The sequence below is a fragment of the Chelonia mydas genome, chromosome 9 (genome assembly GCF_015237465.2).
Source record: "Chelonia mydas isolate rCheMyd1 chromosome 9, rCheMyd1.pri.v2, whole genome shotgun sequence".
Lineage (NCBI taxonomy): Eukaryota > Metazoa > Chordata > Testudines > Cheloniidae > Chelonia > Chelonia mydas.
The window spans coordinates 48151806-48176269 of NC_057855.1; the positions used below are offsets into that span (position 1 = coordinate 48151806).

The window sequence follows — 24464 nt, forward strand, 5'->3', positions numbered from 1 at the left end:
TGTTGGAAGAGCTGGAGTGGTATCGGAGCAGTGTGTGAGGTCTACGAGCAGCTGGAAGGAATATGCAGGTTGGAGCAGAGAGGGGAAGTGCGGGGGGTGTTTGAAGAGTGGACAGTGGAGTGGAAAGGAGGGGATCAGAGCTCTGCAGTGAGGTATGTGTGGGGACTTCATCTCTGTCCCAACCCCTCCTACATATTCATGTTCTCTCACTTCCATTGGGATAGCATGTCCCTTAACTTTGTGTTTCTTGGTTTTCAAAGGTTTAAATTGAGCTTGTCCAGTGCGCCATAGCAGCAGCTGGCCACATTCTGGAAGGGCACAAGGTGTCAGCCACAGGACAACTTTAACTCTGTGTTAATAAAACGTTCTGAGCATTTAATAGAGGATAAGTTACTTCTGCTAACAGCTTGCGGAGTTTCTCTTTTAGCTCAACTGATGGAGGTCTCTGCAGGAGAACCTTAATCTCGTATTTCCTAACTTTAGAGTGTTTGACCTTGCAACCATAACAGTCTTTTAATGTAATATTTTATATGGAATATATTGTTTGCAAACGACATGGAAAATTTAATGGATGAAAGATGCTATGTACATGTCGCTCTTCTGGAAAAAGGGGATATTGCTAATGGTTTTTCAGAACTCGCTGAGTCCTCTGCTAACTTGAAGAAAAAGGCTGACTGTTCGGTGAACTGCCCACGTGGAGCTGGACGGATACTGGTAGCTGCTGCCAACAGCTCCCACAGAGCGGGCAGCTACTGTTAGACTCACAGCATAACGCCCTTGTGGGGCGCCATTACACACATGTACACGCAACGGACACATACACATAGTGGCCATTCAAGTGAGCGCACACTCCCAAACCCAAGAGCATGCAACTCGCGCGCACAGCATGCACGTGACCAGGCACGCACACAGCCCGGATTTTGCGCCAAGCCCACGGCGGCAAGTGCACGCACAGACGCGCGAGCACGCTCCGATTGTGGCCCGGGAGCGCGCGGGCCGCAGCTCATCCACAGCCGGGCGTGGGGAGAGGGCTGATGCGCAGGCGCACTCGGACGGGATCTGGCGAGCGCTCGGGGGATGGTGACGCATTAAGCAGGCGCCGCGCGGCGGGATGAAGGTGGCGGTGGCCGGCTGCTGCCATGGCGAGCTGGACAAGCTCTACGAGACGTTGGAGCTGCTGCAGCGGCGCCACAACGTGCGTATCGACCTGCTGCTGTGCTGCGGCGACTTCCAGGCCGTGCGCAACGAGGCGGACCTACGCTGCATGGCCGTGTCGGCCAAGTACCGCCACATGCAGACCTTCTACCGGTGAGCGTCGGGCCTGGCCGCTCGCCCTGCAGGCCTCCGGCGCCCGCTTTGGGCGCCTCCGTTGCCGTGGGGAGCAGAGCGTTGCCAGATGCGGCACCGGGAACTTCTCCTCCCCGTCCGCCGGCGCGCCAGATCCCTGCGCCGCCGTCTGTGACAGCGGGGGGAGGCTGCGCCCTCTACCCAGACTCGCTGGGTACCTGGAGCTGGAACCGCGCCCCCCCCCCCCCCCCGAGCGCGAACGGCCGCTGCCCCCAGGCCCGGGCCTCCCCATTCTCCTCAGGGTCTCGACCCACTCCTCGTCCCTACGGGATTCTGCAGCGGTCTGGAGAAGGCGGGCTCCCCCTGAAGTGAAATGCAGCCCGAAACTGAGCACTGTCGTTTTTATATACAAATACGTACCAGTAGCTTTGTTTTCAGTTTTCAGAGTAACAGCTGTGTTAGTCTGTATTCACAAAAAGAAAAGGAGTACTTGTGGCACCTTAGAGACTAACCAATTTATTTGAGCATAAGCTTTCGTGAGCTACAGCTCACTTCATCAGATGTTTTCAGTGTTTCTGTGGACACCTGGTGGCCTGTTAAACAGAATAAATTGGGCCTGTCTTTGAACAAAATAGGTTGTGTGGCTGATACTAGCATTGTCTGCTAGTTTGGGACTGTAAAAATCTATCCTTTCAAAAACTTAAAAATCCCAAAATTTTTGCATGTAGATTTGTATAGGCCCAATCTTTTCTGCTGCTTACACATGTAAACATCTTGAAATATCACTTGTGTATTGTTAAGATGTTGTTTTTCTGTTTCTGGAATAGGTATTATTCAGGAGAGAAGAAGGCTCCTGTTCTCACAATCTTTATCGGGGGTAATCATGAAGCCTCAAATCACTTGCAGGAATTGCCATATGGAGGATGGGTGGCACCAAACATATATTACCTTGGTATGGAATGTCATTTAATTCTTTGATTTTTACAGATTTAATTATAAATATGGGCTTGAACTTCCAGGGGTTAAATATTGAGGTAATTTCTATAAACTCTTAGATTTCTGACTAGGTTGAGATGCATATTACTGTTTTGGATTTTGTTTTTGGAGTACTGGCTATATAGCATTGGGAAAACCTCAGGAGGATTCAGTTTTGCTTCAGATGCTCAGTTGAAGATTAGCAGAATATAGTAAGATGACTTTGGCTGGGTGATTTCGTGAGCCCGAGTCTTTGTTTTTAGTGACTTCAGAACTTTTGGGTTCTGTTTTTGGTTTCTTTCTGTATTCTCCAAGGGCCAGTGTTTTAAATTATGCTGAGGATTCGCCAGTTTTTCTCTTTACCCTCCATCTCACCCTTTCTATCCAATCTTTGATTTCAAATTGGCTCTGAAATTTCCTGTTGGATGACCTGCAAATGGATGGATTGCATCAAAGAAGATGGTAAGCAGGTGGACTTCAGTGCTGTCTTGTACAATTGAAGATGGCGATGCTTGCATGATGATCTAACAAATTGATGGGATAAGGGGTAGATGACCAGCCATCATAACAAACTCTCTCTGCAACTGAATTTAATCTTTCTTCTTAATCTCTTTACTCATGCTACATTCTTTTATCTCTGCTTATCTTTTCTATTTCCCAGGACCACAACCTGAGTATTATCTCTGATCTTTTTTTCTTATTTTGTTTCTTGTTGGTGGTTTCTCTCTAATATTGCCCAAACTAGCTTCTTTATTATCCCTACTACTCCTAACACCCTTCCCTGTGCCTTGATAACTTTTTACAATTAATGTAACCCACTGCCGGTCCCCTTACTGCTGTCCTGTTTTTGTTCCAGTCCATTTCCATTCCAGTCAATTGGACATGCCACTGCTAATGACCTTTCTCTCCTGCTTCTGTCACTAAATTGGCCTTACTGTTTTCTGGATTAAGTTTAGGTTCTTTGCTTTTATCTACAAGACCTTATATTGCATTAAAAAAGAGATGGCTAAGGGAGATGATTTGATAAAGGTCTATAAAATCATGAATGGTGTGGCAAAAGTATATAAGGAAGTATTATTTACACCTTTGCGTAACAGAAGAATCAGTGGTCACCCAATGAAATTAATAGGAAGCAGACTTAAAACAAACATAAGGAAGTACTTCTTCACACAATGCAGAGTCAACCTGTGGAACTTCTTGTGACTGGGTTGAGCCTGGGGCAGCCCTCACTGGAAATGCTAAGGTCAGGGCAGGCTTCAAAAGGGAGAGCAGATACTCCCAAGACTAGCGGGTAACACTAAAGTTAAACTCTCCAACCAGTCACAAACTGCTGCTGATCCACCACACTAGTTATCAAGGAGCAAAAAAGAAATCACACAGCCCCCTTTATTGCATTCCAGTCCTAGGGTTCCCAGTCAGCAGATAGGTCCAGTACAGTGAGAAGTTATTTAAAAAACTCTGCTCGGTATACTAAATATTCTTCTGACCCCAAAGGGTCAGCTACGTCACCAGATCAGTATAGGTTTGGATCTTACCCGAAATACCACTCTGCCAGCCAATCCTTTAGTGTCTAAAGGTTTATTATAAAGAAAAAGAGACCAAGAAGAGAGATGTTAAATGGTAAAGCAGTCACACACACACACACACACAGACTTCAAAGTCCATCAGGTTCCTAGCAGTATTGGTGAGTTTGCTGGCTTGAAAGTCCCTCTGGAATACATCCACAGCTTGGATGGGTCATTCAGTCCTTTGTTCAGAGCTTCAGTTTGTAGCAAAGTTCCTCCAGAGGTAAGAAGCAGGATTGAAGGTAAAATGGAGAAGATGCAGCCGCCTTTTATAATCTTTTGCCATGCGGCTTGTGCTTCCTCTGTTTCAAACACAAGCTGCCCAGCATATGGCTTGGAAGCCTTTTCTGTCCCTAAGCATGCCCCTGATGCCTTATGATGAGTCATAAGGTGTATCCCTTGCCTTCTCTCAATGTGTCAGTTGTATGGTCCTTAATGGGCCATCAAGCAGACTAGGTTGTGCTGATGCCAAACTGTCTGGGGGTGTCACGCAGAAGCATAGCACAAGTTTTCTAAGACACACACACATACATATCTATAACCCATAATACAAAGGTGATATTAGGCAAATTGTAACATTTTTGCAGAGATCTTACATGGCATATCTGGCATAACTCATTTCAATTTTGCAATATTAATATTCATAATATCTTCAAGTGTCCCCCAGATTCCATACAGAGTCACACCCCCCATGCAAAATTGATGCAGAAAGGGGTGTCCCTAGACACTGCTGAATGCATCATAAGAGTTTTTCATTCTTGGTTATGTGTCACTACAGCTTCTAACCCAATGTCAGAAGTATCACTGTGTAACAGAAATAGTTTATCAAAATTAGGTTTGATTAGATCAGGCTTTTTTCTATAAAGCTTCTTTCATTCTCTGAAAGACTTTCTCATGAGATAATACTCTAATATAGACCTTACTGCTTTCAAGGGTGTAATCACCTTGCTGTCATGGCTAAATGCCACTGTGGTGGTGTGCCTCAGTTTCCCTTTCTATACAGCAGACTAGATTTGTAAAGGTTTCTCTGCTGTGCCAAGTTTCACAATTGCTTACAGGTATCCCTTGTAATTAAACAAAGACTGTGAATGGCTAGCCAACTACAAAAGCAGGTTCTCCTCCCTTGGTGTTCACACCTCAGCTGCTAGAAGAGGGCCTCATCCTCCCTGATTGAACTAACCTCATTATCCCTAGCCTGATTCTTGCTTGCATATTTATACCTGCCTCTGGAAATTTCCTCGACATGCATCCGACGAAGTGGGTATTCACCCACGAAAGCTTATGTTCCAATATGTCTGTTAGTATATAAGGTGCCACAGGACTCTTTGCTGCTTTCTCTATACGGTGATTCACCCTGAGTTAACTCAATCAAATCACTTCCACACCCATCAGTTGCAGCAAATGGCTTGCAAAAACTACCATGAAGATTTTTCTCTTCAGGAATCTTTTTTTTTTTTCCTTCTTTCTTCTTTTTCCCCCTTTTGCTCCACAAAAGCATTGCTCTGTGGAGCCACAACAAACTCCCTCTGAGTTTCACTTATTCCAGAGGAGATTCTGGGTGTATTAAGAGGACTTTCACATAACCTCCTTTTAGGCAAGCTGCTAAACTCCATGGTTAAAGGCACTCTTTCCCTCTGCAGCTTTCCTCACTGGCAAAATGCAGTTTACCACACACAAGCTTAGGAACACTTCCTTCTTGGGTTTTAGTCAAGTCCCGAATCACTCTGGGATAAATGAAATATCCTCAACCATCATAGGCTGACGGGCACCTTCTGTCTGCTCCACAATTCTCCTTTATGAGGCACACTGCTATTTGCAACAGACAAACAGTTGGAAACAGTTTTTCCTTCAACAGATAAACTGTTGCTGTCTACAAATGGTTCATCATACTGAGCTACTTTAAGCAAATCACTTTACTTTGTTCAGTCTCGCTTTTACAAACTTCAGTTGCCAGCAATCCATCACCCACCAGAAATCTACCCTTTCCTCCCTCAGTTAGGGCTTCAAACTGACATCAACTCTAATTTTCTCTAAAGAAATATTTTCCTGAGCTTCTTTCTGTGCTTCATTTAACTCTAGATTCACTTCTGAGATATTAGACATTCAGAAATTTCTTCACCATATAAACTGCTTTTCTGACTAGACAAACAGCTGTTTTCCACAGTCCCAAGGCTAGAGACACACTCTTCCTTGCTACAGCATACCTGGTTAAACACATGCAACTGTTTCGAGTCAAACCCCCCCTTACAAATCTCCCTGTTACAGACAACATTCAGAGGATTCACATTCATACTTTATCTGGGACTATGTTAATCAGGGTAATGTCATAACCCAGTTACCACATCATTATTAAACAACATACCAACATTCTTATAAACTGAACAGACTCTATCTCCATCATTGCTGTAGAGAGGAGCTGAGCTTCCAGGATAACACAGTACCTGCTGTTCTTCATTATTTTGATTTGGAGTTTAAGTCTGGCAACATTGGTATCGGCTTGCAGCAGATCCATTCGCCTCCTGTGAGATTTTTCTCTCTCTCTCCAGCTTGCTTGGTTCTTTTCTCAGCTCACCTGACTCGTTCCTCAGCTTCTTTTTCCAGCTGGGCCAAGGCTTGCTTCTCTTGCATTTGAAGTTCTGCCATTTCTCTCTCATGCTGAAGACGGTGGCTCTCTCTCAGGGCTTGCAGTTTTGACTGTGAATCGCTCATTGTGACTAACTTTAACCTTTGGCATGCTCAGTTTTAAATTTCAAACTTGGAATAGCTTGGGGTTCTGATTCAAAACCCAAATGATCTGGTTCTGTGTTCATAGAATATCAGGGTTGGAAGGGACCTCAGGAGGTCATCTAGTCTAATCCCCTGCTCAAAGCAGGACCAATCCCCAATTTTTGCCCCAGATCCCTAAATGGCCCCCTCAAGGATTGAACTCTCAACTCTGGGTTTAGCAGGCCATTGTGCAAACCACTGAGCTATACCTCCCCCATTGTTTAACTACAACAGTGTGATCTGTGGTGCCTGGGGCAACCCTCACTGGAAATGCTAAGGTCAGGGCAGGCTGCAAAAGGGAGAGCAGATACTCCCAGACTGGTGGGTAACACTGAAGTTAAAACAACGAGGAGTACTTGTGGCACCTTAGACACGAACAAATTTATTTCGGCATAAGCTTTCATAGGCTAAAACCCACTTCATCAGATGCACGGAATGGAAAATACCGTTGGCAGGTATATATACACTGCACATGAAAAGATGGGAGTTGCCTTACCAAGTGGGGGGGTCAGTGCTAACGAGACAATTCAATTAAAGTGTAAGTGGGCTATTCTCAACAGTAGAATACCAAGGGAGGAAAAAATCACTTTTTTTAGTGGTAATGAGGCCAATGTAATCAGGGTGGCCCATTTCAAACAGTTGACAAGAAGGTGTGCGTAACAGTAGGGGGAAATTAATATGGGGAAATTAGTTTTTTGTAGTGACCCAGCCACTCCCAGTCTTTATTCAGGCCTAATTTGATGGTGTCCAGTTTGCAAATTAATTCCAGTTCGGCAGTTTCTTGTTGGAGTCTGTTTGAATTTTTGTTGTTGAAGAATTGCCACTTTTAAGTCTGTTATTGAGAGTCCAGGGAGATCAAAGTGCTCTCCGATTTGTTTTTGCATATTATAGTTCTTGATGTCTGATTTGTGTCCATTTATTTGTTAAACTGTGCTTCTGATTCCCCACACTGGTTATCAAGAAGCAAAAAAGAAATCACACTGCCCCCTTTATTGCATTTCTATTTTCTGGCTCCCAGTCAGCACTTAGGTCCAGTACTGTGAAAAGTTATTTGGGGAAAAAAAAAAATAAAACAAAACTGCTCACATGTACAAAATGTTTTTCTGACCCCAAAGGGTCAGCCACATTACCAGATCAGTATAGGTGTGGATCTTATCCAAAATACTACGCTGCCAGTCAATCCTTTAGTGCCTAAAACTAAAGGTTTATAATAAAGGGGGGGAAAAAAAACACTTGTTGCCAGGGGATATTGTGAAGCCAAAACTATAATGGGGTTCAAAAGAGAATTAGATAAGACCATGGAGAATAGGTCCACCAATGGCTGTTATCCAAGATGGTCATGGAAAGCAACCCCACTGTTGGAAGACAGGATGCTGGTCTTGATGGTCTAAGTATGGCCGTTCTTATAATTCTCCCCCTCCTAAATCTCATCTCACTTCTGAAATATTTCTCTTTACTGCTCCCTTCTTTTCATCTTATTTTTTTGGTCATCTTTCATGCTCTGTGTGACTGAAAGTCTCCATGTTTGCTTCTGCCAAATACTTCTTATCCTTCGAATTTCTCTTTAAAATTCACATCTTCAATCAGTCCTTGCTTTTCACCTTCAGTTATCCCCAGATGACTGACTTTTCTTGTACTTTAATTCTTGTCAGTCTTAAATTGTAAGACTTAGTTTTATTTTATTTGTAAAGAATCATGAAAATGTGTGGTGCTGCAATGTGAATGACTTCATTTGTTTTGGGCAGGTTAGAAATACAAAAATTGCTTTCTACAATAATAGGTTTTGTCCGGGATTGGAAGTAGTGCAGAGGCAAGTGAACATTTTCTAAAATGCAACTCATTTGAACCATAGTTCTGGATGAGTTATTTTATCTGAATCAATTCTTTTGTACCTAATGCACATTATGTTAAAGTTGAACAGACTAGATTACAATTCCTAAAAGCTCCCTGTTTTCCTGATATGCAGAGAATTTTATTTTAATCTCTTGTCATTCTAGGTTATGCAGGAGTAGTAAAATATCGTGGTGTAAGAATTGGTGGAATTTCTGGCATTTTCAAATCTCATGATTACAAAAAAGGTAATATTTTGTGTAACTTTGACTTTTTATTAACATATACATTCAGAAACATCTTGCAATTAAGATTCCATACTCTTTTTATTAGGTGTTTTATTTATAGTGTGTGTGTTGGAGAATTTACAGGTTCTCCAAAGTTGCCTGTGAACAGATTTCCCCTGTTGAGTCCATGTGTCTGTGCGCAGACATGGCACCAACTCTTCAAGCTGAAAACAGCCATTGACACCAGAAAAAGAGCTCCCCGTGGATGTACAAGTCTTTGTAGCAATCATCCTAACGTTTCTTTGGCAGCATTCTTTAGTTAATAGTGTCAGTCTGTTTCTTTTACCTATAAAACTGATTATGTAAGTTGGCATTTATATAGAAATATCAAGAGACTCAACTTGAATTTCAGAGCTGCAAAGTCTCAAGGCTTTATTCCCCCACTTATGCTCTGAACACCACAAGCCAGGCTCACCCCCTTGCAATTTGATTCCCCTTTCTCCCTCTAGGAACCCAGTCCCTTGTGTGACCTGTTTTTCTTGGTATGTTTCAGGTCATTTTGAGTGTCCTCCATACAATCAGCAGACCGTAAGAAGTGCGTACCATGTGAGGAATATTGAAGTCTTCAAACTCAAACAGGTGGGGAGTAAAGCTTTTTTTTGAAGAGGGTAGATAATTTTGCATGAGATTAGACTAATCTAGAGATGAGCATGTTGATCTGAATTTACATTATCTGTTTCTATTGACACAATCAAAGTTTGCTTCTGCTATTCACAATAGAAGGGTAATTCTACAGACCTTGTCACTAATCTCTGCATTGTTGCAAGACTGCCTTCTTCAGTTGATAAAGAAACACATCACACAGGTGTCCCTCACAGCGTGATGCAAATCCTTAATTACATCCTCTGCAATATCAGCAAATATTCAAGGGGACTTATGTGCACGGGTTAAGAGTGCAGTGTGTTGTGTATTGGGAAAGCTGGAGGCTGTAGCTAACGTTTTGTTTTAGCATCTGAGAGAGACCAGTGGGTTTCAGTTAGAAGCTGAGGAAGTGCTATATCTGTAGTAGTGCAGAGCCTGGCACTGTTAGCAGAGATGTACTGTGTTGGGATTGAGGTATAATTAAAAGGTGTGGCATAGGCTGGCCCTTTATGTGGGAGGAGGGGACTGCTACTTATTCAGACTTAATTCCTTGCAAACTAAACTTCTAATGGAATTTCCTGAGTATTTAATTCAGTAAGTATATTTTGGGGAGAAGGCCTGGAAGGGGGAGCAGGGATACCTTGCCTCAGCTTCCCTGTGGTGTGTGAGGATATGGCATGAGCAAAGATGTCTCTGGGTGCGTGGAAGGAGGGCCTTCATGGGTCACTATGGTCTCTCTCACTCCAGCACAATGGTACCTGTATTCTTGGGGAGCGCGACCTCTCAAGTGCCATATCTGCTCTTCTAGGCTGCCATGGCTCATCAAATGGGAGGAGCCTCTGTTAAAGCTACGGAGCTTCAGTAGAGGCTAGTGAGATCTCAGGACTGGAGCTTGTAGCTCCTCTCCCCTGCAAACCCTTGAAGGTTCTTCCTGACTAAGACAAGGTTTCAGTTTCCTGTCCATAGAGTATAGGGAGCAGTCAACTTCCCTGAAGGAAATTCAGAGTTAAGGTGACACTTCCCATGTAATCTTAACTCTGCTTTTTTTGGTCCCTACCCTAAAGAGTCACTGAATGGGATCGCAGTACTGTCCCTCCCTTAGCCTTTTTGTGAAGTGGGATCTCTGCAAACCAGCAGCGAATACTCCCAGAACAGTCATGCTGCATGGAGTACAATGCGTTTGTTGGACTGTGTGAATAGAAATGTTGCACTGGAGTTGTGCTGGGTACAGAGAATGGCATTCTTGGTTAGGGGAGGTAAGGTACTGCCATCCCTTCAGAGACAGTTAAGGTGGTGTGGGAAGTGTCACTATAACTTTGCATTTCATGATTTTCCAGCAGTGGGAGAGGTCCCCGTCACTCCCCAAAAGACCCATCTCTGACTCCTGGAAGATAAAAGGAATACTTTCCCTTTGTTCCCATTCAGAGACTGCTGGTGTCTCTGATTGGGTGAGAATGGTCCCGCCTAACCTAGGAATCTGGTAGCACCTTAAAGACTAACAGAATTATTTGGGCATAAGTTTTGTGGGTAAAAAAACCCACTTCTTCAGATGCATGAAACTTACGCCCAAATAAATCTGTTAGTCTTTAAGGTGCCACCGGACTCCTCGTTTTGTGGGTACAGACTAACACGGCTTCCCCTCTGACCTCCTTGGCCTCCTAACCTAATCCTCCTATAGCCACTCAGAGGCCTGGTCTACATTTAAAACTTATACCAGCATGGCTATGTTGATCCGAGCTGTTTTTTAAAAAAAAAACAAAAAACAACAAAACGAAAACACAACCCTAGCTATATAGCTATGCTGACAAAAGCTCCAGTGTAGACAGTTATGCAGACAGAGGGCTTCTGTTGGCATAGTTAATGTCCTAGGAGGTCATGTTACTATACTGACAGAACTCCTCCTTTCAGCACTAGGGGACCGTACCAACGTAGTTGTGCCAACATAGGGTCTGTAGTGTAGATGTAGCCACAGTGAATGAGTGACTGCTTCTGCTGCAGCTCAGAACTTTCCCAAGTTGCAGAAGAATGAAACTGACCTACTTCAGTTTCACTGTTGCACTATGAAAATCTCTGAGCATGGTGCTAGAAAAATCACAAGCTTAGAGATGGAAAAATTATGATGTAGTTTTAAAAGAGCTATTGAAGTGCCTGTAGGCAGGGGATAGCTAAAATACTTCAAGAAAATAGCATAAATGGTGATTGAGAGTAACAGAGAATCTCACCCATGCTTAAGTAGCTTGCCAGCTCAGAGAAGATAATGTATTCCATTGGCATACAACTAACTTATAGTTGTAATAACTATAATTCAAGCATAGTGATACTTTCTTCCAACGTTTTCTATTGTGTGAATTTGCTTTGTAAATAGCACTTATTATATGGCTATAATTTTAGAAATTCTTATGTCCATATAACTGCTTGACATTTGCCTCTGAGGGGAGAAATCAAAACGATACTGTGCACTAAATGCTGGCTTACCTGTCCCAAGGAAAGCAAGAAAGTGGCACACAAACCATAGAGTTTAGAGAATGCAAGATCAAACTCAATGGCACTCTGGAAGATTGCATCCAGTGGTATAACCTCAGTGTTTAGAAAGTAAGACTGTCAGTCAAAATCTGCTCTGGTCAGACAAAAAGAATCAAGTATGCTCCCCCTTCATTAGTATTCATTTAAGTGCTGTTCTTTTCCTATGTTTACTTTTTGCTTTATAGCTAAAGCATCCTATGGATATATTTATGTCACATGATTGGCCAAGAAGTATATATCACTATGGAAACAAGAAACAGCTTCTTAAAATGAAATCTTTCTTCCGCCAAGAAGTGGAAAACAATACATTGGGAAGCCCTGCTGCTTCAGAGCTTCTGCAGCACTTTCAACCCACGTATTGGTTCTCAGCACATCTTCATGTAAAATTTGCAGCTTTAATGCAACACCAGGTAACAAATAAACAAAAGCATGTCGTGTCTATCTCAGGTTTCTAATGCCAGTAGCCAGATCCACACAAGCATTTTTCTCTTGTAAAAACTTATTTGCTTTTCCTTTTATAAATGTATTTTCATATAGTTCATGGAAAGTACTCCTACCTATATTAAGTAACTATTAATTCACCCTAATAATCAAAGCCATAACCTAAGCTAAAGAGCCTTAACTCATGAAGACAGTGAATGTTATAACTTATTCTGTTTATAAGATACTTTTGAAGCTATTTGTAGAACTATTACTTTGTTTTGTAGTTTTAAGCCAATCTTTTTCAAATTACTCTGCCCTGATGGTCACTAAACAAGTTAAGTAGCTGAGGTTGCCGAACTAGAAAATTTATATTTCATGTTAAAAATAGATAGCTGGATTTTTCACTTTGTGAAGGAGAAGAGAAGAGAGCAATTCAGGGAAGATACCCATCTCAAATAACCAGGTATCCTTTTGGGTGCCTGAGATATGGCAAGGGTCAGAGCAGACAGGGAGAGTTCATGAGTAGCCCAGACAAAGCCAGATAATCTGCAGGTTTAAACCTGTTGGTTTATTTGCTAGTTTCTTGTCAACCAGAATAATGCAAACTAGGAAAGTAATTGGCTACATTCTCTTTGTGCTCCTTAACAGTTGGTAAACTCCAAACAGTATAAAAATCAGACAGCTCTTGTGTCTCTAGAGCTTCCTGTCTTGGCAAATCTTTCTCTCCCTTATGAGAATAGCCCCTTCTGAGGTTCTGAGTCCGTGGCCTAGTCTACACTAGCAATATAAGTCAATCAAAGTTACGTAACTAAGTTGACATAATTTACGTTGACTTAACGCTATGTTGACAGGAGATGCTTTCCTGTTGACATAGCTTCTGTCTCTCATTAAAGTGGATTAATTAAGTAGACAGGAGAATGCTCTCCTGTCGACTTATTGCGTCTTCACTAGACCTGTTAAATTGATGACTGCTGCTGCAGTGGTTGCAGCGGGCAATTCAGGCCTTGTCTACACTACGGACTATGTGCTTGATTACACCAGACTGCTTCAGCTGAACGAGACCCCTGTGTGTCGTGTCTTCCCCCCCGTGTTGCCGCTGTTATCTACTCCAGTTTCCTCTGACTTCAGCTCAAGCTCTCTCTCTTTGTACCGCAGTCCTCCCTTTTTATCTCTAGGAACTTTAGAATATTCTGTTTAATAGAAACTGTTAAAACTTTAAATTCTGCCCTGGAGTCTCCATGCATAATTTGGTTATTAGGTCATATTTCAGGGAATCTTTAGCATTGCCAGTAATGGTTTCATTCCTGTTTCCTAGACAAACATTGAAGGACAGCTGCCAAAAGCAACAAAATTTTTGGCTCTGGATAAATGTCTGCCACACAGAGACTTCCTGCAGGTAAGACCACTGTAAGTGGTCATCTACTACCATTTAGTACTTTATATATCTGGGCTAGGGAGTGCACAGTTCAGCAGGAAGCTGAAGAATGATTCTTCCATCCCCAGAGAATTAAATCTCACAGTTGCTGCTCATGTATGGGATGAGGACTTAATGGGTAATGGAAAATTATGAGGATCCTTTCTTGGGCTGCACAGAGGTATAGGGGGTCATAAGAATCCCTCCATATGCCCCTATACAAACTGCCAGGACTTCGTAGCAGGATACAGGAATGAGGGGCACTTTGTATTTGCTTATTACTACTATAGAGCATGAGGGTGGGGAATATGTGGAGCTTTTGCTCTGCCCCCTCAACGTGCTGACCAGTGGAGCGTGTGTAGTGGTAACTTGCTGCTGGTATAGATCAGAATTAAATTACTTCTCTCCCCCCACCCCACTTCTTGAAGCATATGGGGGTTGTGGAGGGAATTGTGATGTATTAAGTCACAATACCTCTTTCCTGGGAAGGTGCAACAATGCACCACATCTCACTATGGGCTGTGTCCTGGTGCCACTGTCTAGCCACATGTATTCTTCTGTCTTTGGAGGCAGTAACTAAGTAACTGAAGGCCCCTGTGAAATGCCTGAAACGTAAGCCTAAGGAAAATAAAAACAAAAAAAGACCCCCCCCATTTGAGGAAAGTGAACTTCCTGAGTCTGTCCTGGTGAGGAAGACCCCCTAGACAGGCTTTTTTTCTTCCTTATTTCATGATACTGTGATCAAGAGATTGTGGGATGAGAATCTTACCAGGGTGGGGTGGAAAAGTAGCTGGTGATCCAATGCACAACCCCTTAAGGACAATTATTTGGTATGAAATTCCAGAGAAATCCTAAAAGACAATCCATTCCAGACAGCTTATTGAATTCAATATCTCACAGTACCCAAAAGAGGACTTTTTCCTAATATGTACAGTGGACTTTTTTAGAATTTATGTTGCTCTAGGGCCTAAAGGCCTTACCTGGCATTGGGGCTTCATTGCGCTGGGCACTGTATACACGGAAAAGAAAATGGTCCCTGCCCCAAAATACAAGACAAACTAATACAGACAATCAACAAAATTAAGCTTGCCAGAAGTACAGTACAATTTCTTCCCAGTTTCTCCTTCACATAAGAACCACCTCTTCACTGCCAGTCAAACTTTCTCAGTCCCTGCTCAGCCAGAGTATTCTCCTCCATCTCATGCTGCCCCATTGGAAAACTTAGCCCCATTCTGGGAAAGACACACAAACTAAAAACCGACCCAAGCTGCCAAATGTCTGAAAGTGGTGGATCTCAGCCACTTCCTGAACTTACAATGGGGGCTGAATCCCATGCTTGTTTCTAGTGGCGGTGGAAAGTGGCTTACCTGACCCAGACCTGCTGCACCCACAGCCCTGAATCTGCCACTGGTTCGTGGACATGTCCCCTTCCTTCAGTGGGGTGAGATGCTTTAATCAAGAGGATACAGTTATTCCATCTTTGGCAGAAGCTTCAGCAGTTGCTATGCAAACGCTGTTACATCAACCTGTTCTACTGGGTAATAGCAGCAGGAACTGGGCTAATGATTGAGGTATGTCAGGGACAGGAGAATTAAGTTGGTACTGAAGGAAGTGTTCCCTGGCAGATGCATCACCAGACACTCTGCATTAGAAGTAATAGATTAATTCTTTTCACCGGACTGACCACTTAAAGACCTGGCTTCGTACAAACAGGGCCAAGTGGGTTTTCAGCTGTCTGCAAGAGTGCCTTTTTGTAGTTTGGAGTTTTGGACTTGACTAAAACCAGAGACATAGTCTGGTTCAGAGATGGGAGGTAGAACACTGGGGTTCCTGGCTATTAGTCCACTAGATCATTCCGTCTCTCCAGCTAGTGAGCTTTACCTTTTGTGGCAAGAGGCCATACAGACTGTTCAGTACAGTAGCTGACTCAAATCAGGCCACGTACTAGGAGGAAACTTATGGTGGCCTTATTGCCATCAATGTCAATTAGGGTGGCACTGCTTTACAATCAAAAATCAAGACCATTGCCCACAGTCAATCCTATAGGTAACTGTAAGGAAGACTATTAATGACTAGTACTACTATAGAGAAAAATCAGTGACTAATACAACACTAGTGATCAGTTCTGTGTTTTCAAGGCTATCTTCAAAAGGCCCAGGATCTCTTTCAGAATCCTATAAAACAGGGGATGTTCCTTACCCTAAGATCCTCTTCTTGGGCTGAAAGAGAAGAGCAGGTCTGATCATATTTTGCCAAACATTATAGGTTGGATGGTTCTATAAATGCAGTTCTGGGAAATGCAGCAGCTGTTCCTTCCCTGCTGCCTTCCTTTTTTTGAGGGAAGGGTTAAACAAACCAGTTTGGGATTGGTGGAAATGAATGGACCAAAAAGTAACTTCTGCTTGTTAGTCTGTATCTTAGATGCACCCACCTGGGCAAATTCTTGAATATTTTGCCCACAAACTGTTTTCAACTTTTAACTTTAAAAATAAAGTCAAGCACTCAAAAGCTAGGAAATGCTAGAATTCATGTTGCCTGTGCAGCCTTAATTCAGCCTCCTTGTGCATATGCATTATGATAGTCTCTAATTAAGTGATCACATACTACTTTTTCACAGAACCCCTGCCTTATTCAGTGGGCAGGTATACTGAACTTTTAATTAAGAACTAATTGCCTGAAGATAATGCTTAAATATAGAATGATGTCCTCCTGTCAGGTTGAATGAAATGCCTCATTTGTCAATATTGTTTTTCTAAGGTAATAGATATAGACCATGACCCCAACGCATCTGATTCTCTGGAATATGACATTGAATGGCTTGCTGTTCTCAAGGCTACTAACAATCTTATTAATGTGACTTCAAACACATGGAACATGCCTGAAAACAATGGCCTCCATGCAAAGTAAGTAAAATTAGTATTGGGTTTAAACTTTCTTTGTGTTGAAAATATGCATATACTTTTGAAAAGAGAGATTTGGGATATTAGAGGGAGGATGGGTGAGGTAATATCTTTTAATTGAGGGGCCTGGGTCAGGGTGTACAGCTGCAGTGCAGACCCATAGTGTAGCATTCTCATCCTGCAGCCAGGCCCCCATCTCTTGTACCATCTAGTTATCTGTGGCATGCTATGCCAGATGGGCCCACAGAGCCACATTTTCATCATGGAGCTGGGTGGATTGCGTGTGCAGAGCTTGGTTCTCTGTTGCGAGCTACGATGCTTGGGCTCGAAGCATGGGGTGGTTTTCCTGGGAATGGTCAACCCATTCAGCCATCTCAAATACCCTCTAGGGCATGCTGGGCAGGGACTGGCCCGCTGCCTTCATGTTCCCATGGTGGAGGCCTCCACCATGGGGGAGGGTGGTCCAGACTGTCAAGATCCCAACAAGGGCAGTTGGGACCATAGGTCCAAGAAGAGGCAAACCTGAGGTTGGGGATCATGGAGGAGTTGATAGGTTCCAGGCCAGGGTCAATACCAAGGGTCAGAGTCTGAGTCAGGTTTCAGGTTCTGAGTTAGGAGGCAAAGTCCAAATCAAGCCAAAGATGAAGCCTGGATTTCAGGAGCAGAAATGGTCATGGCAGCTACAAGAGATCTACGCTGCTGTACCTGGATAACTGGCTGTGTCTGAGGAGTTCTGTGTGTGCTTGTAGAGGCATAGGTTGGTGATTAAACAAGAGACCTTGATCCTAAAGAGCAAATGTACTTGGAAAGTGGAGTTGATTACATCAGATGTTCAGTAATCTTGCAAGATGTCTAAGTCTCACTGAGAGCAAAATCTTTTCTTGACATTTTCTCAGCTGGATTTATTCTGGACTTGCCAGCATGGGAAGCTTTGACAATGGATGCTGGCATATATGTAACTGAAGGATTGTGTATCTGGCACATTTCAGCTTTATGCTACCTCCCCACTGAGCCAATTTTAGAGGAGCCTACAAATGAAAAATAGCTGTACCTTGTACTCAAACAAAGCCAGCTTACTTGTACTCAAGCTTTCAGAAAAAATCTGGTCTTGGGAAAAGACCAAGCATGGATAATTTCAGCCCCAAAAGGTAGAAGTTGGATCAGTTGTAAGCAACTGAAAAGAGACCTTAAGGTTGCAGAAGCATATCCATTCTAAATGTCATGTCGTTATGTGTTCAATTTTGTCTACAACATTTTGATATGAATACAGGTTTAATAAGATACATTAAATTGCTTTATAAAGTTACGAAATGTGTATTGCCTAATGAATATAGTTTGTGCAGACACAGACTTCAAGGACAAAACCATGTTTGCAACCCGTGGACGACCCTTTTAAATTACTATAAAAGAGAAGATGGCTAATGCACTCTGGGTCAAGTTCATCCCTATACCAAGAGGCCCAGCACAAAGTTATTCCATCTAAACCCTACTTAAGTTTTAAATGATGCATGCCTTGTGCTGACTTTATTCCCAAGAGTAAGTTTCATCCAGAGCTTTAGCTCCTTGTTCCTATATGTTACAGTAGATGAGTAAATCAGAATCATACCCATCTGAACTGCTCAACTGTAGGAAATATTTCATATTCCCTCTGGGGAAGGTGTTGTTGAAGTGTGTTTTCTGCTTGTCATTTGTTTTGCTGTTCTGATAGACAGACAGCTCCTTTCAGGAAGATTTGAGTGGTTGAGGAACTTCTGCAATCAGGCAACTTCATACAGTAGAACCTCACTATAACATGCTTTACAATAGCAAACCTTGGGCTATAGCAGTGTATCTCAAACTGGGGTCCATGAGGGAACTCCAGGGGGTCCGTGGGTCCTGCTGATCAACTCCTTCCCCTCCCTCCCGGTGCCTTCTGCACGCTGTTTGGGCCTTGGGGGAGGGAGTGGAACGGGGCCTGGGGCTGAGTGGGGGGCTTGGGGTCTGTGGCAAAATTTTAAATCAAAATGGGGGTTCTCAGATTACTAAAGTTTGAGAACCGCTGGGCTATAGTGAACATGGTCTCTGAATCCTTCCCCTGGCCCCTGGGCCACAAAGGAGGAGGGCTGAATGTGTTCCCCCGACCCCGGGGCTGGAGGAGCTATTCCCCTCTCCTGATATAAAGAACCCCTGGCTACACCTAACAAATGGCTTGGATCCACAGGTGTTCATTATAGCGAGGGTGTACTGTATATGCAAGTATGGTCTCATTTCATGAAAATAGATGACATCTTTTATATATTTAGTCCTCTTTCTCCCCTCTTTCAGACACCTCTTTAAAACCCACCTCTTCAACCACTTCTTACCCTCTTACTGGACATCTTAGTCCTTCCTTTCTTGATCTGTTTAAATATCTTTGTATGTGTCTTGTTTTAGATTGTAAGCTTCCTGTAGCTGGAAATGTGTTTAATCAGTTTGCAAAGCACCATGTAAATTTGATATGGAGAAATTTTGCTTACTTGTAATTGCTTCCTCTTTCTTCACCAGTTCAGATGTTTGGGTTATAATTCCCCCCAAGGAGCAGATTGAGCCAGAACATTAAGGCTTTGGATTTCATATCACAGAAGGCACTAGGTGTTTCTTAGTTTTCATTTGAATACAGTTAAAGCAGTACCAAGCAAAGACCATCAACTGACAGTATTCAACAGCTGTTACCTGATACATTTAGCAGTAGCAATTTGAACATACTGCAAAAAGCTTCAACTGAGTTGCTGGTGCCATGTGCATCCAAATCTTCAGGGAGCCTTAAAATGAAAAATGTTAAAAAATTGAAACTTTCTTTACTAAGTCCAGATGTTGAGACCACCCAAAGCAGTTATTTAGTATAGGAGGGATCATCACTTGAGTACTGCCTCCACCACCCTTCTCTAGAGCCTGCAAACCCTGAACCTGTTCTATAATCTTTGGCAAAAGTGCAAGCAGAAGACAGCCTTTCAAATATTCATTAAAAAGGATTCACTACCCTGCCTGCCACACACGTGTGTCCCTCCCTCCCCCCACTGTAGAGTGAGAGTAAACGTTAACTTTCCTGCTGCAATAGTAAGTCTCTGATCAGTGTCCTCATCCAGCTACAGACTATAGCTCTGGAGGCCACTTGATCTTTAAACCTTCCTAAACAATAGATCTTATTGTACTGTGGACATCCAGGTGATATAGCCTTCCCTCTTTAGGAATTTTGGGGTCAAATGAGGCAAGGGTGATTTTCCTGGTGGAAGACGGATTTGTTGGGCCTATATTCTGGCAGAGATCCAAGCATGACCTTTACCTTGCAATGTCATACATTAGCTTGAAACTTTCCTACTCTTACACAGCATGCTACTATTAGAAACTGGACTCAAAAATAGAAGTTGCAGGATCACAAATTGAGTAAGTCAGTAATGCGATGCAGGTGCAAAAAAGGCAAAGATCACCCTGGGATATAGTAACAGGAGTTTCATATGTAAGACTTGGGAAGTAATTGTTCTGCTCTCCTCTGCACTGCTGAGCCCTCAGCTGGAGTACTGTGTCCAGCTTTGGGCACCATGCTTTAGGAAAAATGTGGACAAATTGGAGAGAGTCCAGAGGAGAGAAACAAAAATGATAAAAGTTTTAGAAAATATGATCTAAGGAAAGGTTTTTTTAAAAAATAATCGGGACATGTTTAGTCTTGAAAGAACACTACTGATAGGGGAACCTGGTAAGTCATCAAATGTGTTAAGTGCTGCTATAAAGAGCATGGTGAACCATTCTCCATGTTTGCTGAAGGTAGAAGAAGTAATTGGCTAATGCTGGATCAAGGGAGATTTAGGTTAGGCATTGGGAAAAACTTTGAGGATAGTTAAGCTCTGAAATAGGGAGGCTGTGGAATCCCCATTCTTGGAGGTTTTTAAGAAGAGGTCGGACAAACACCTGTCAGGGAGGGTCAGGATCAAATATACCCAATCTCAGTATGCGTGGCTGAACTAGATGATCTCTCAAGGTCCCTTCTGTGACGGGATCCCCGGGGTGCAGCCTGGGACTGTGGGACCGCTGTGTCCCCTTAACTCTGTCCAGCCTGGGCTGTCTTTCACAATGCCTTGCTAGTGACAAGCAGCAAGCCTCTCCAGGCGCTATCATCACTCTGCACTACATATTGTGGAGCCCCACACCCAGCTAGATTGCATGAATGCTCCCAGAGACACTCATGAATCATACAGAGAAAGGCACTAGCCAAATCCTCCCAGCCTTGTACCTCAGGAATATACTGTCTTGCACTGCTCAATATGAACAGTGCAAATTTATTAATTGGTTTACCACTTCATCAATGGAAAGTTGATATATACCAGCCTTTGTAAACCTGAGCAAACACCCTTACCAAATGCTTCTGGCAAACTCACTGGTAAAGATAAACAGTTAAACAAATTTATTGACTACAAAAGATAGATTTTAAGTGATAGGCAAAAAGTCAGTTACCAAAATATAAGCACGCAGTCTAAATTCTCGACCCTATTAGACTGGGCAACGTCTAGATTAAGCAGTTTTTCTCACCCCATTGGATATTGCAGTCCTTAATATACAGGGTTGTCCCTTATACCTGGGCCAGTCCCCTCTGTTGGCGTCTTCGGTCTTCTCAGTGTCTTTGTTGTTTGTAGCAGAGGTGGGGGAAAGGCCCAGCATGTGGCCACTGTGTTCTGTTTTATACCCTCAGTCCATGTTCTTGGAGAACACAAGTCCAGGCGTGTCTGGTGGACATTGCTGAGTCTCCAGGCAAGGTTGAGCAATTCCTCTGGCATGGCCTTGTGCAAGTGAGTCATTGAATTGTAACTCCTCTGCTGGACAATGGCTGGTGATGGGAACCACCCACCGGGCATTGGTTACCTCCCTTGTCATTGTGTCTGGGGAGCTAGTATCTGGGTGCTTCCCAAATCCACAGCATATTTTAGTGACAACCATACAACATATTCTCATAACTTCATATGCATTAATGATGTACACATTTAGATAGAAAAATGACTTTCAGCAGATCATAACCTTTCCTGCGATACCTCACATGGCTTTCTTTATATGCAAGATCACAGTTGTATATAAATGAGGGATGGGGGGTTACAGGGTGCTCCACCAAGGTATAGAATGTCATACCTTCCAGCTGTACATTTGTGATTCTGTGAGATCTTTCCTAGAAATTCTAATAGGTCATAAAACCATTCCCAGTACCAGGTTCAAGTCCCATGTAAGAAGATGAGACTGAATCTCCTGATTGTCTACTGCTTTCAAGAACCAGGCTGCATATTAGGATTCTACCTAATGAGCTGCTAAACACTACAGTATTGCTGCCTGAACTCCCATGAGACTGGTATTCAGGCCCAAGATTTGATCAGCTTGCAGGAGCTCTAGGATGACTGCCACTGTGGTTTGATTAATCTGTTTTCATTTGCTAGAGTGAGGGGTTAAGAACCATATTCTTAATGAGTGTGCCCTGTTTTGTCATAAAACTGTTCACTGATGTGCCCACATTTCACTGGCACTGCATGTGTGCATACATATGTTGAGTGGAAACTTCCATTCCTCAGACAGACCATCAGTATTTGTGTTCATTTTGCATATGCCTGCATAAGAAAGCTGAGCTTTCGGTTTAAAGAATAAATCCTCCATTCAGAATAACTGAAGAACGGGAGTCCTGTTTAAAACATCTATTTGGGTTAGTTTACCATAAATTAATCGATCCACAGTAGTAATTATATTTTAGTCAGCCATAATATTTGGATGGGCATTCTGGCTTTTCCAGTATAAAGCAATTGTGCCTCATTGTTAACAGGTTAGAAATAATTATCTTCCTATAATGGCATCTCATATCAACTGGGGCTTGCAGTTAAAAAGGCAGCAGGGTTTCAGGGAAGCTGAATCTGTAGTCCTTATGTGGCTATTTCTAGCCTAAAATGTAGATAATAGTTCAGTCAAATGTAAAAGTTCCAATATTCACATCAGTTTGAATGACCGTTCCAAATATTTTAGGTAATCTTAAATTCTTATGCACATCAAGGAAGACTTTGCCTCTGTATATGGTATTTGTGAGATCAGTACTGGACTCCATAATCTTAAAAGGATGATGATGATGAAGAATTAGAGAGGGTGCAGAGAAGAGAAACAAAAATAGTTTGAGGGATGGAGAAAATGTCTTACAGTGATACTCAAAGAGCTCAATCTTCAAAAAGTTTATCAAAAAGAAGATATAATGTCTATAAAGAGAACCCCTTCAAATAGGAACAGGAAGAGAAATGTCTTGGCTAATTGAGCTCAACAGAATCTGACCTTGTTTTTTATTCCTGTAGGTGGGATTACAGTGCAACAGAAGGAGCCCTCAAAGAGATATTGGAAGAGCTGAGCCATAACCTCAAAATTCCTTGCAACTTCAGTATGACAGCTGCTTGCTATGACCCCAACAAACCGCAGAAAAATATGGAACCAGTTCATATAATCAATCCGCAGACCACTGAGTTTTGTGCCCAGTTTGGTCTCACCGATATTAATGACAGGATTCAGCAAGTGAAAGAAGAGCGCTCAGTTCGGGGAGAATATGAGGAGGAGGAGGAAATGGACAGTACTGAGTCAGCAGAGGAGCCCAGTGAATATTATACAGATAATTCTGGGCTGTCTTTGTCTATTAACCCAGATGAAATAATGCTGGATGAAGAGGGTGGCGATGAAGATCAAAGTACCTGTTCTGTGGATCCTTCACCTGATCATCCTCCTGACTTTTCAGCAAGTTTTTCTGACACCAGGATCATGCCAGATTCCATGATGGTATCCTCTGATGATGCTATGGACTCCACCAATGAAGACCTGGAGAAATCTGGTGTGAGTGAGCAGACTGAAGAGAGGAGCTTAAATGAAAGAGCTTTAAAGCGGATTGGTAAAAATGAGAACGGAAACAGTGCCATGAAGAAAATTAAAAGACGGAATCAGGCTATCTATGCCACAGAGGATGAAGATAAAGTATAATGAAAATGCATTAATGTCCCAGAGGTTTTATTAACTGCTGTAACTAGCTACCTTTTTTGGTGTGTTGGGGTAATGGTGAGAGCTTTTAAAATTCAGTATTTGAAGTGATAAGTACCACTTTATGCTACATACTACAGTATGCAACAAAACTTCTAATGGAGCAGAATACCTGTTTAGTAGTAGTCTTCTTGCTCAGTCCTTTTCAACTAAGTGTGTTGTAGAAAGATTTCAAGTTTGTGTATAATCAGTTGGTACTGCTTCAGCTTTTGATAATTCATTTTATTTACATTCTGCTTTGCCTCCATACAATATCTGTAATTCTTAGTTAACCAAAGGAGAATTTCTTTAAATTGTAGTTAGTTTTGGAGGGAGAGGATCTTTGCATTGCCTTTAATGCTTTCTTGCAGCTAAAGGCAAAACTTAGTACAGAATAGTTAATGCAGTAATTCTCTGCAGTGTGGTTAAAAGCAGTACTCCCAAGATAAAAAGAGCAGTAAGAGAAGATGATCATGATTTTTATTTCTCTGGAGTTAACTGTTTCTGCAGTGGAAAATCTTGGCAGTTGGTGTCTTTAAAAATATTAATATGTATTATATGCATTGTCTAATACTGGTTTTTAAATTTTAGTTCTGATATATACAGAAAAATCTCACATTGTAAACATAAATTATGACTGAGGTGGTTACACTAAACCTTTGAAGGCGAGTGCATTTGTTTTCAATATCAATTATCATGTATTTCTCTCCCAAAAGTTCAGAACAGTATTTCAAAATTAAAATACTAATGGAAGCTAAAATTCTCTAGCAATAACCTCATAGATGTTTGTATCTGAATTACTGCCTCAATAACTCTGAATTTGAATCTCCTGACTTTATGGGTAAGCTGTTGTGTTTGGTGCTTTCAGGGGAGAGGGCTGAAA

General features: G+C 42.4%; 1 protein-coding gene across 1 annotated transcript; it reads left to right on the forward strand.

Annotated features, from left to right (window-relative positions):
* The first annotated feature begins 801 nt into the window (after positions 1 to 801).
* DBR1 (debranching RNA lariats 1) lies at positions 802 to 24341 on the forward strand. The gene is made up of 8 exons (XM_007052605.4): positions 802 to 1308; positions 2115 to 2239; positions 8591 to 8671; positions 9204 to 9289; positions 12001 to 12225; positions 13554 to 13634; positions 16410 to 16555; positions 22876 to 24341. Exons 1-8 carry the CDS (start codon positions 1112 to 1114, stop codon positions 23543 to 23545), a joined length of 1611 nt encoding a protein of 536 aa, XP_007052667.1. The 5' UTR covers positions 802 to 1111; the 3' UTR covers positions 23546 to 24341.
* Positions 24342 to 24464: the final 123 nt, after the last annotated feature.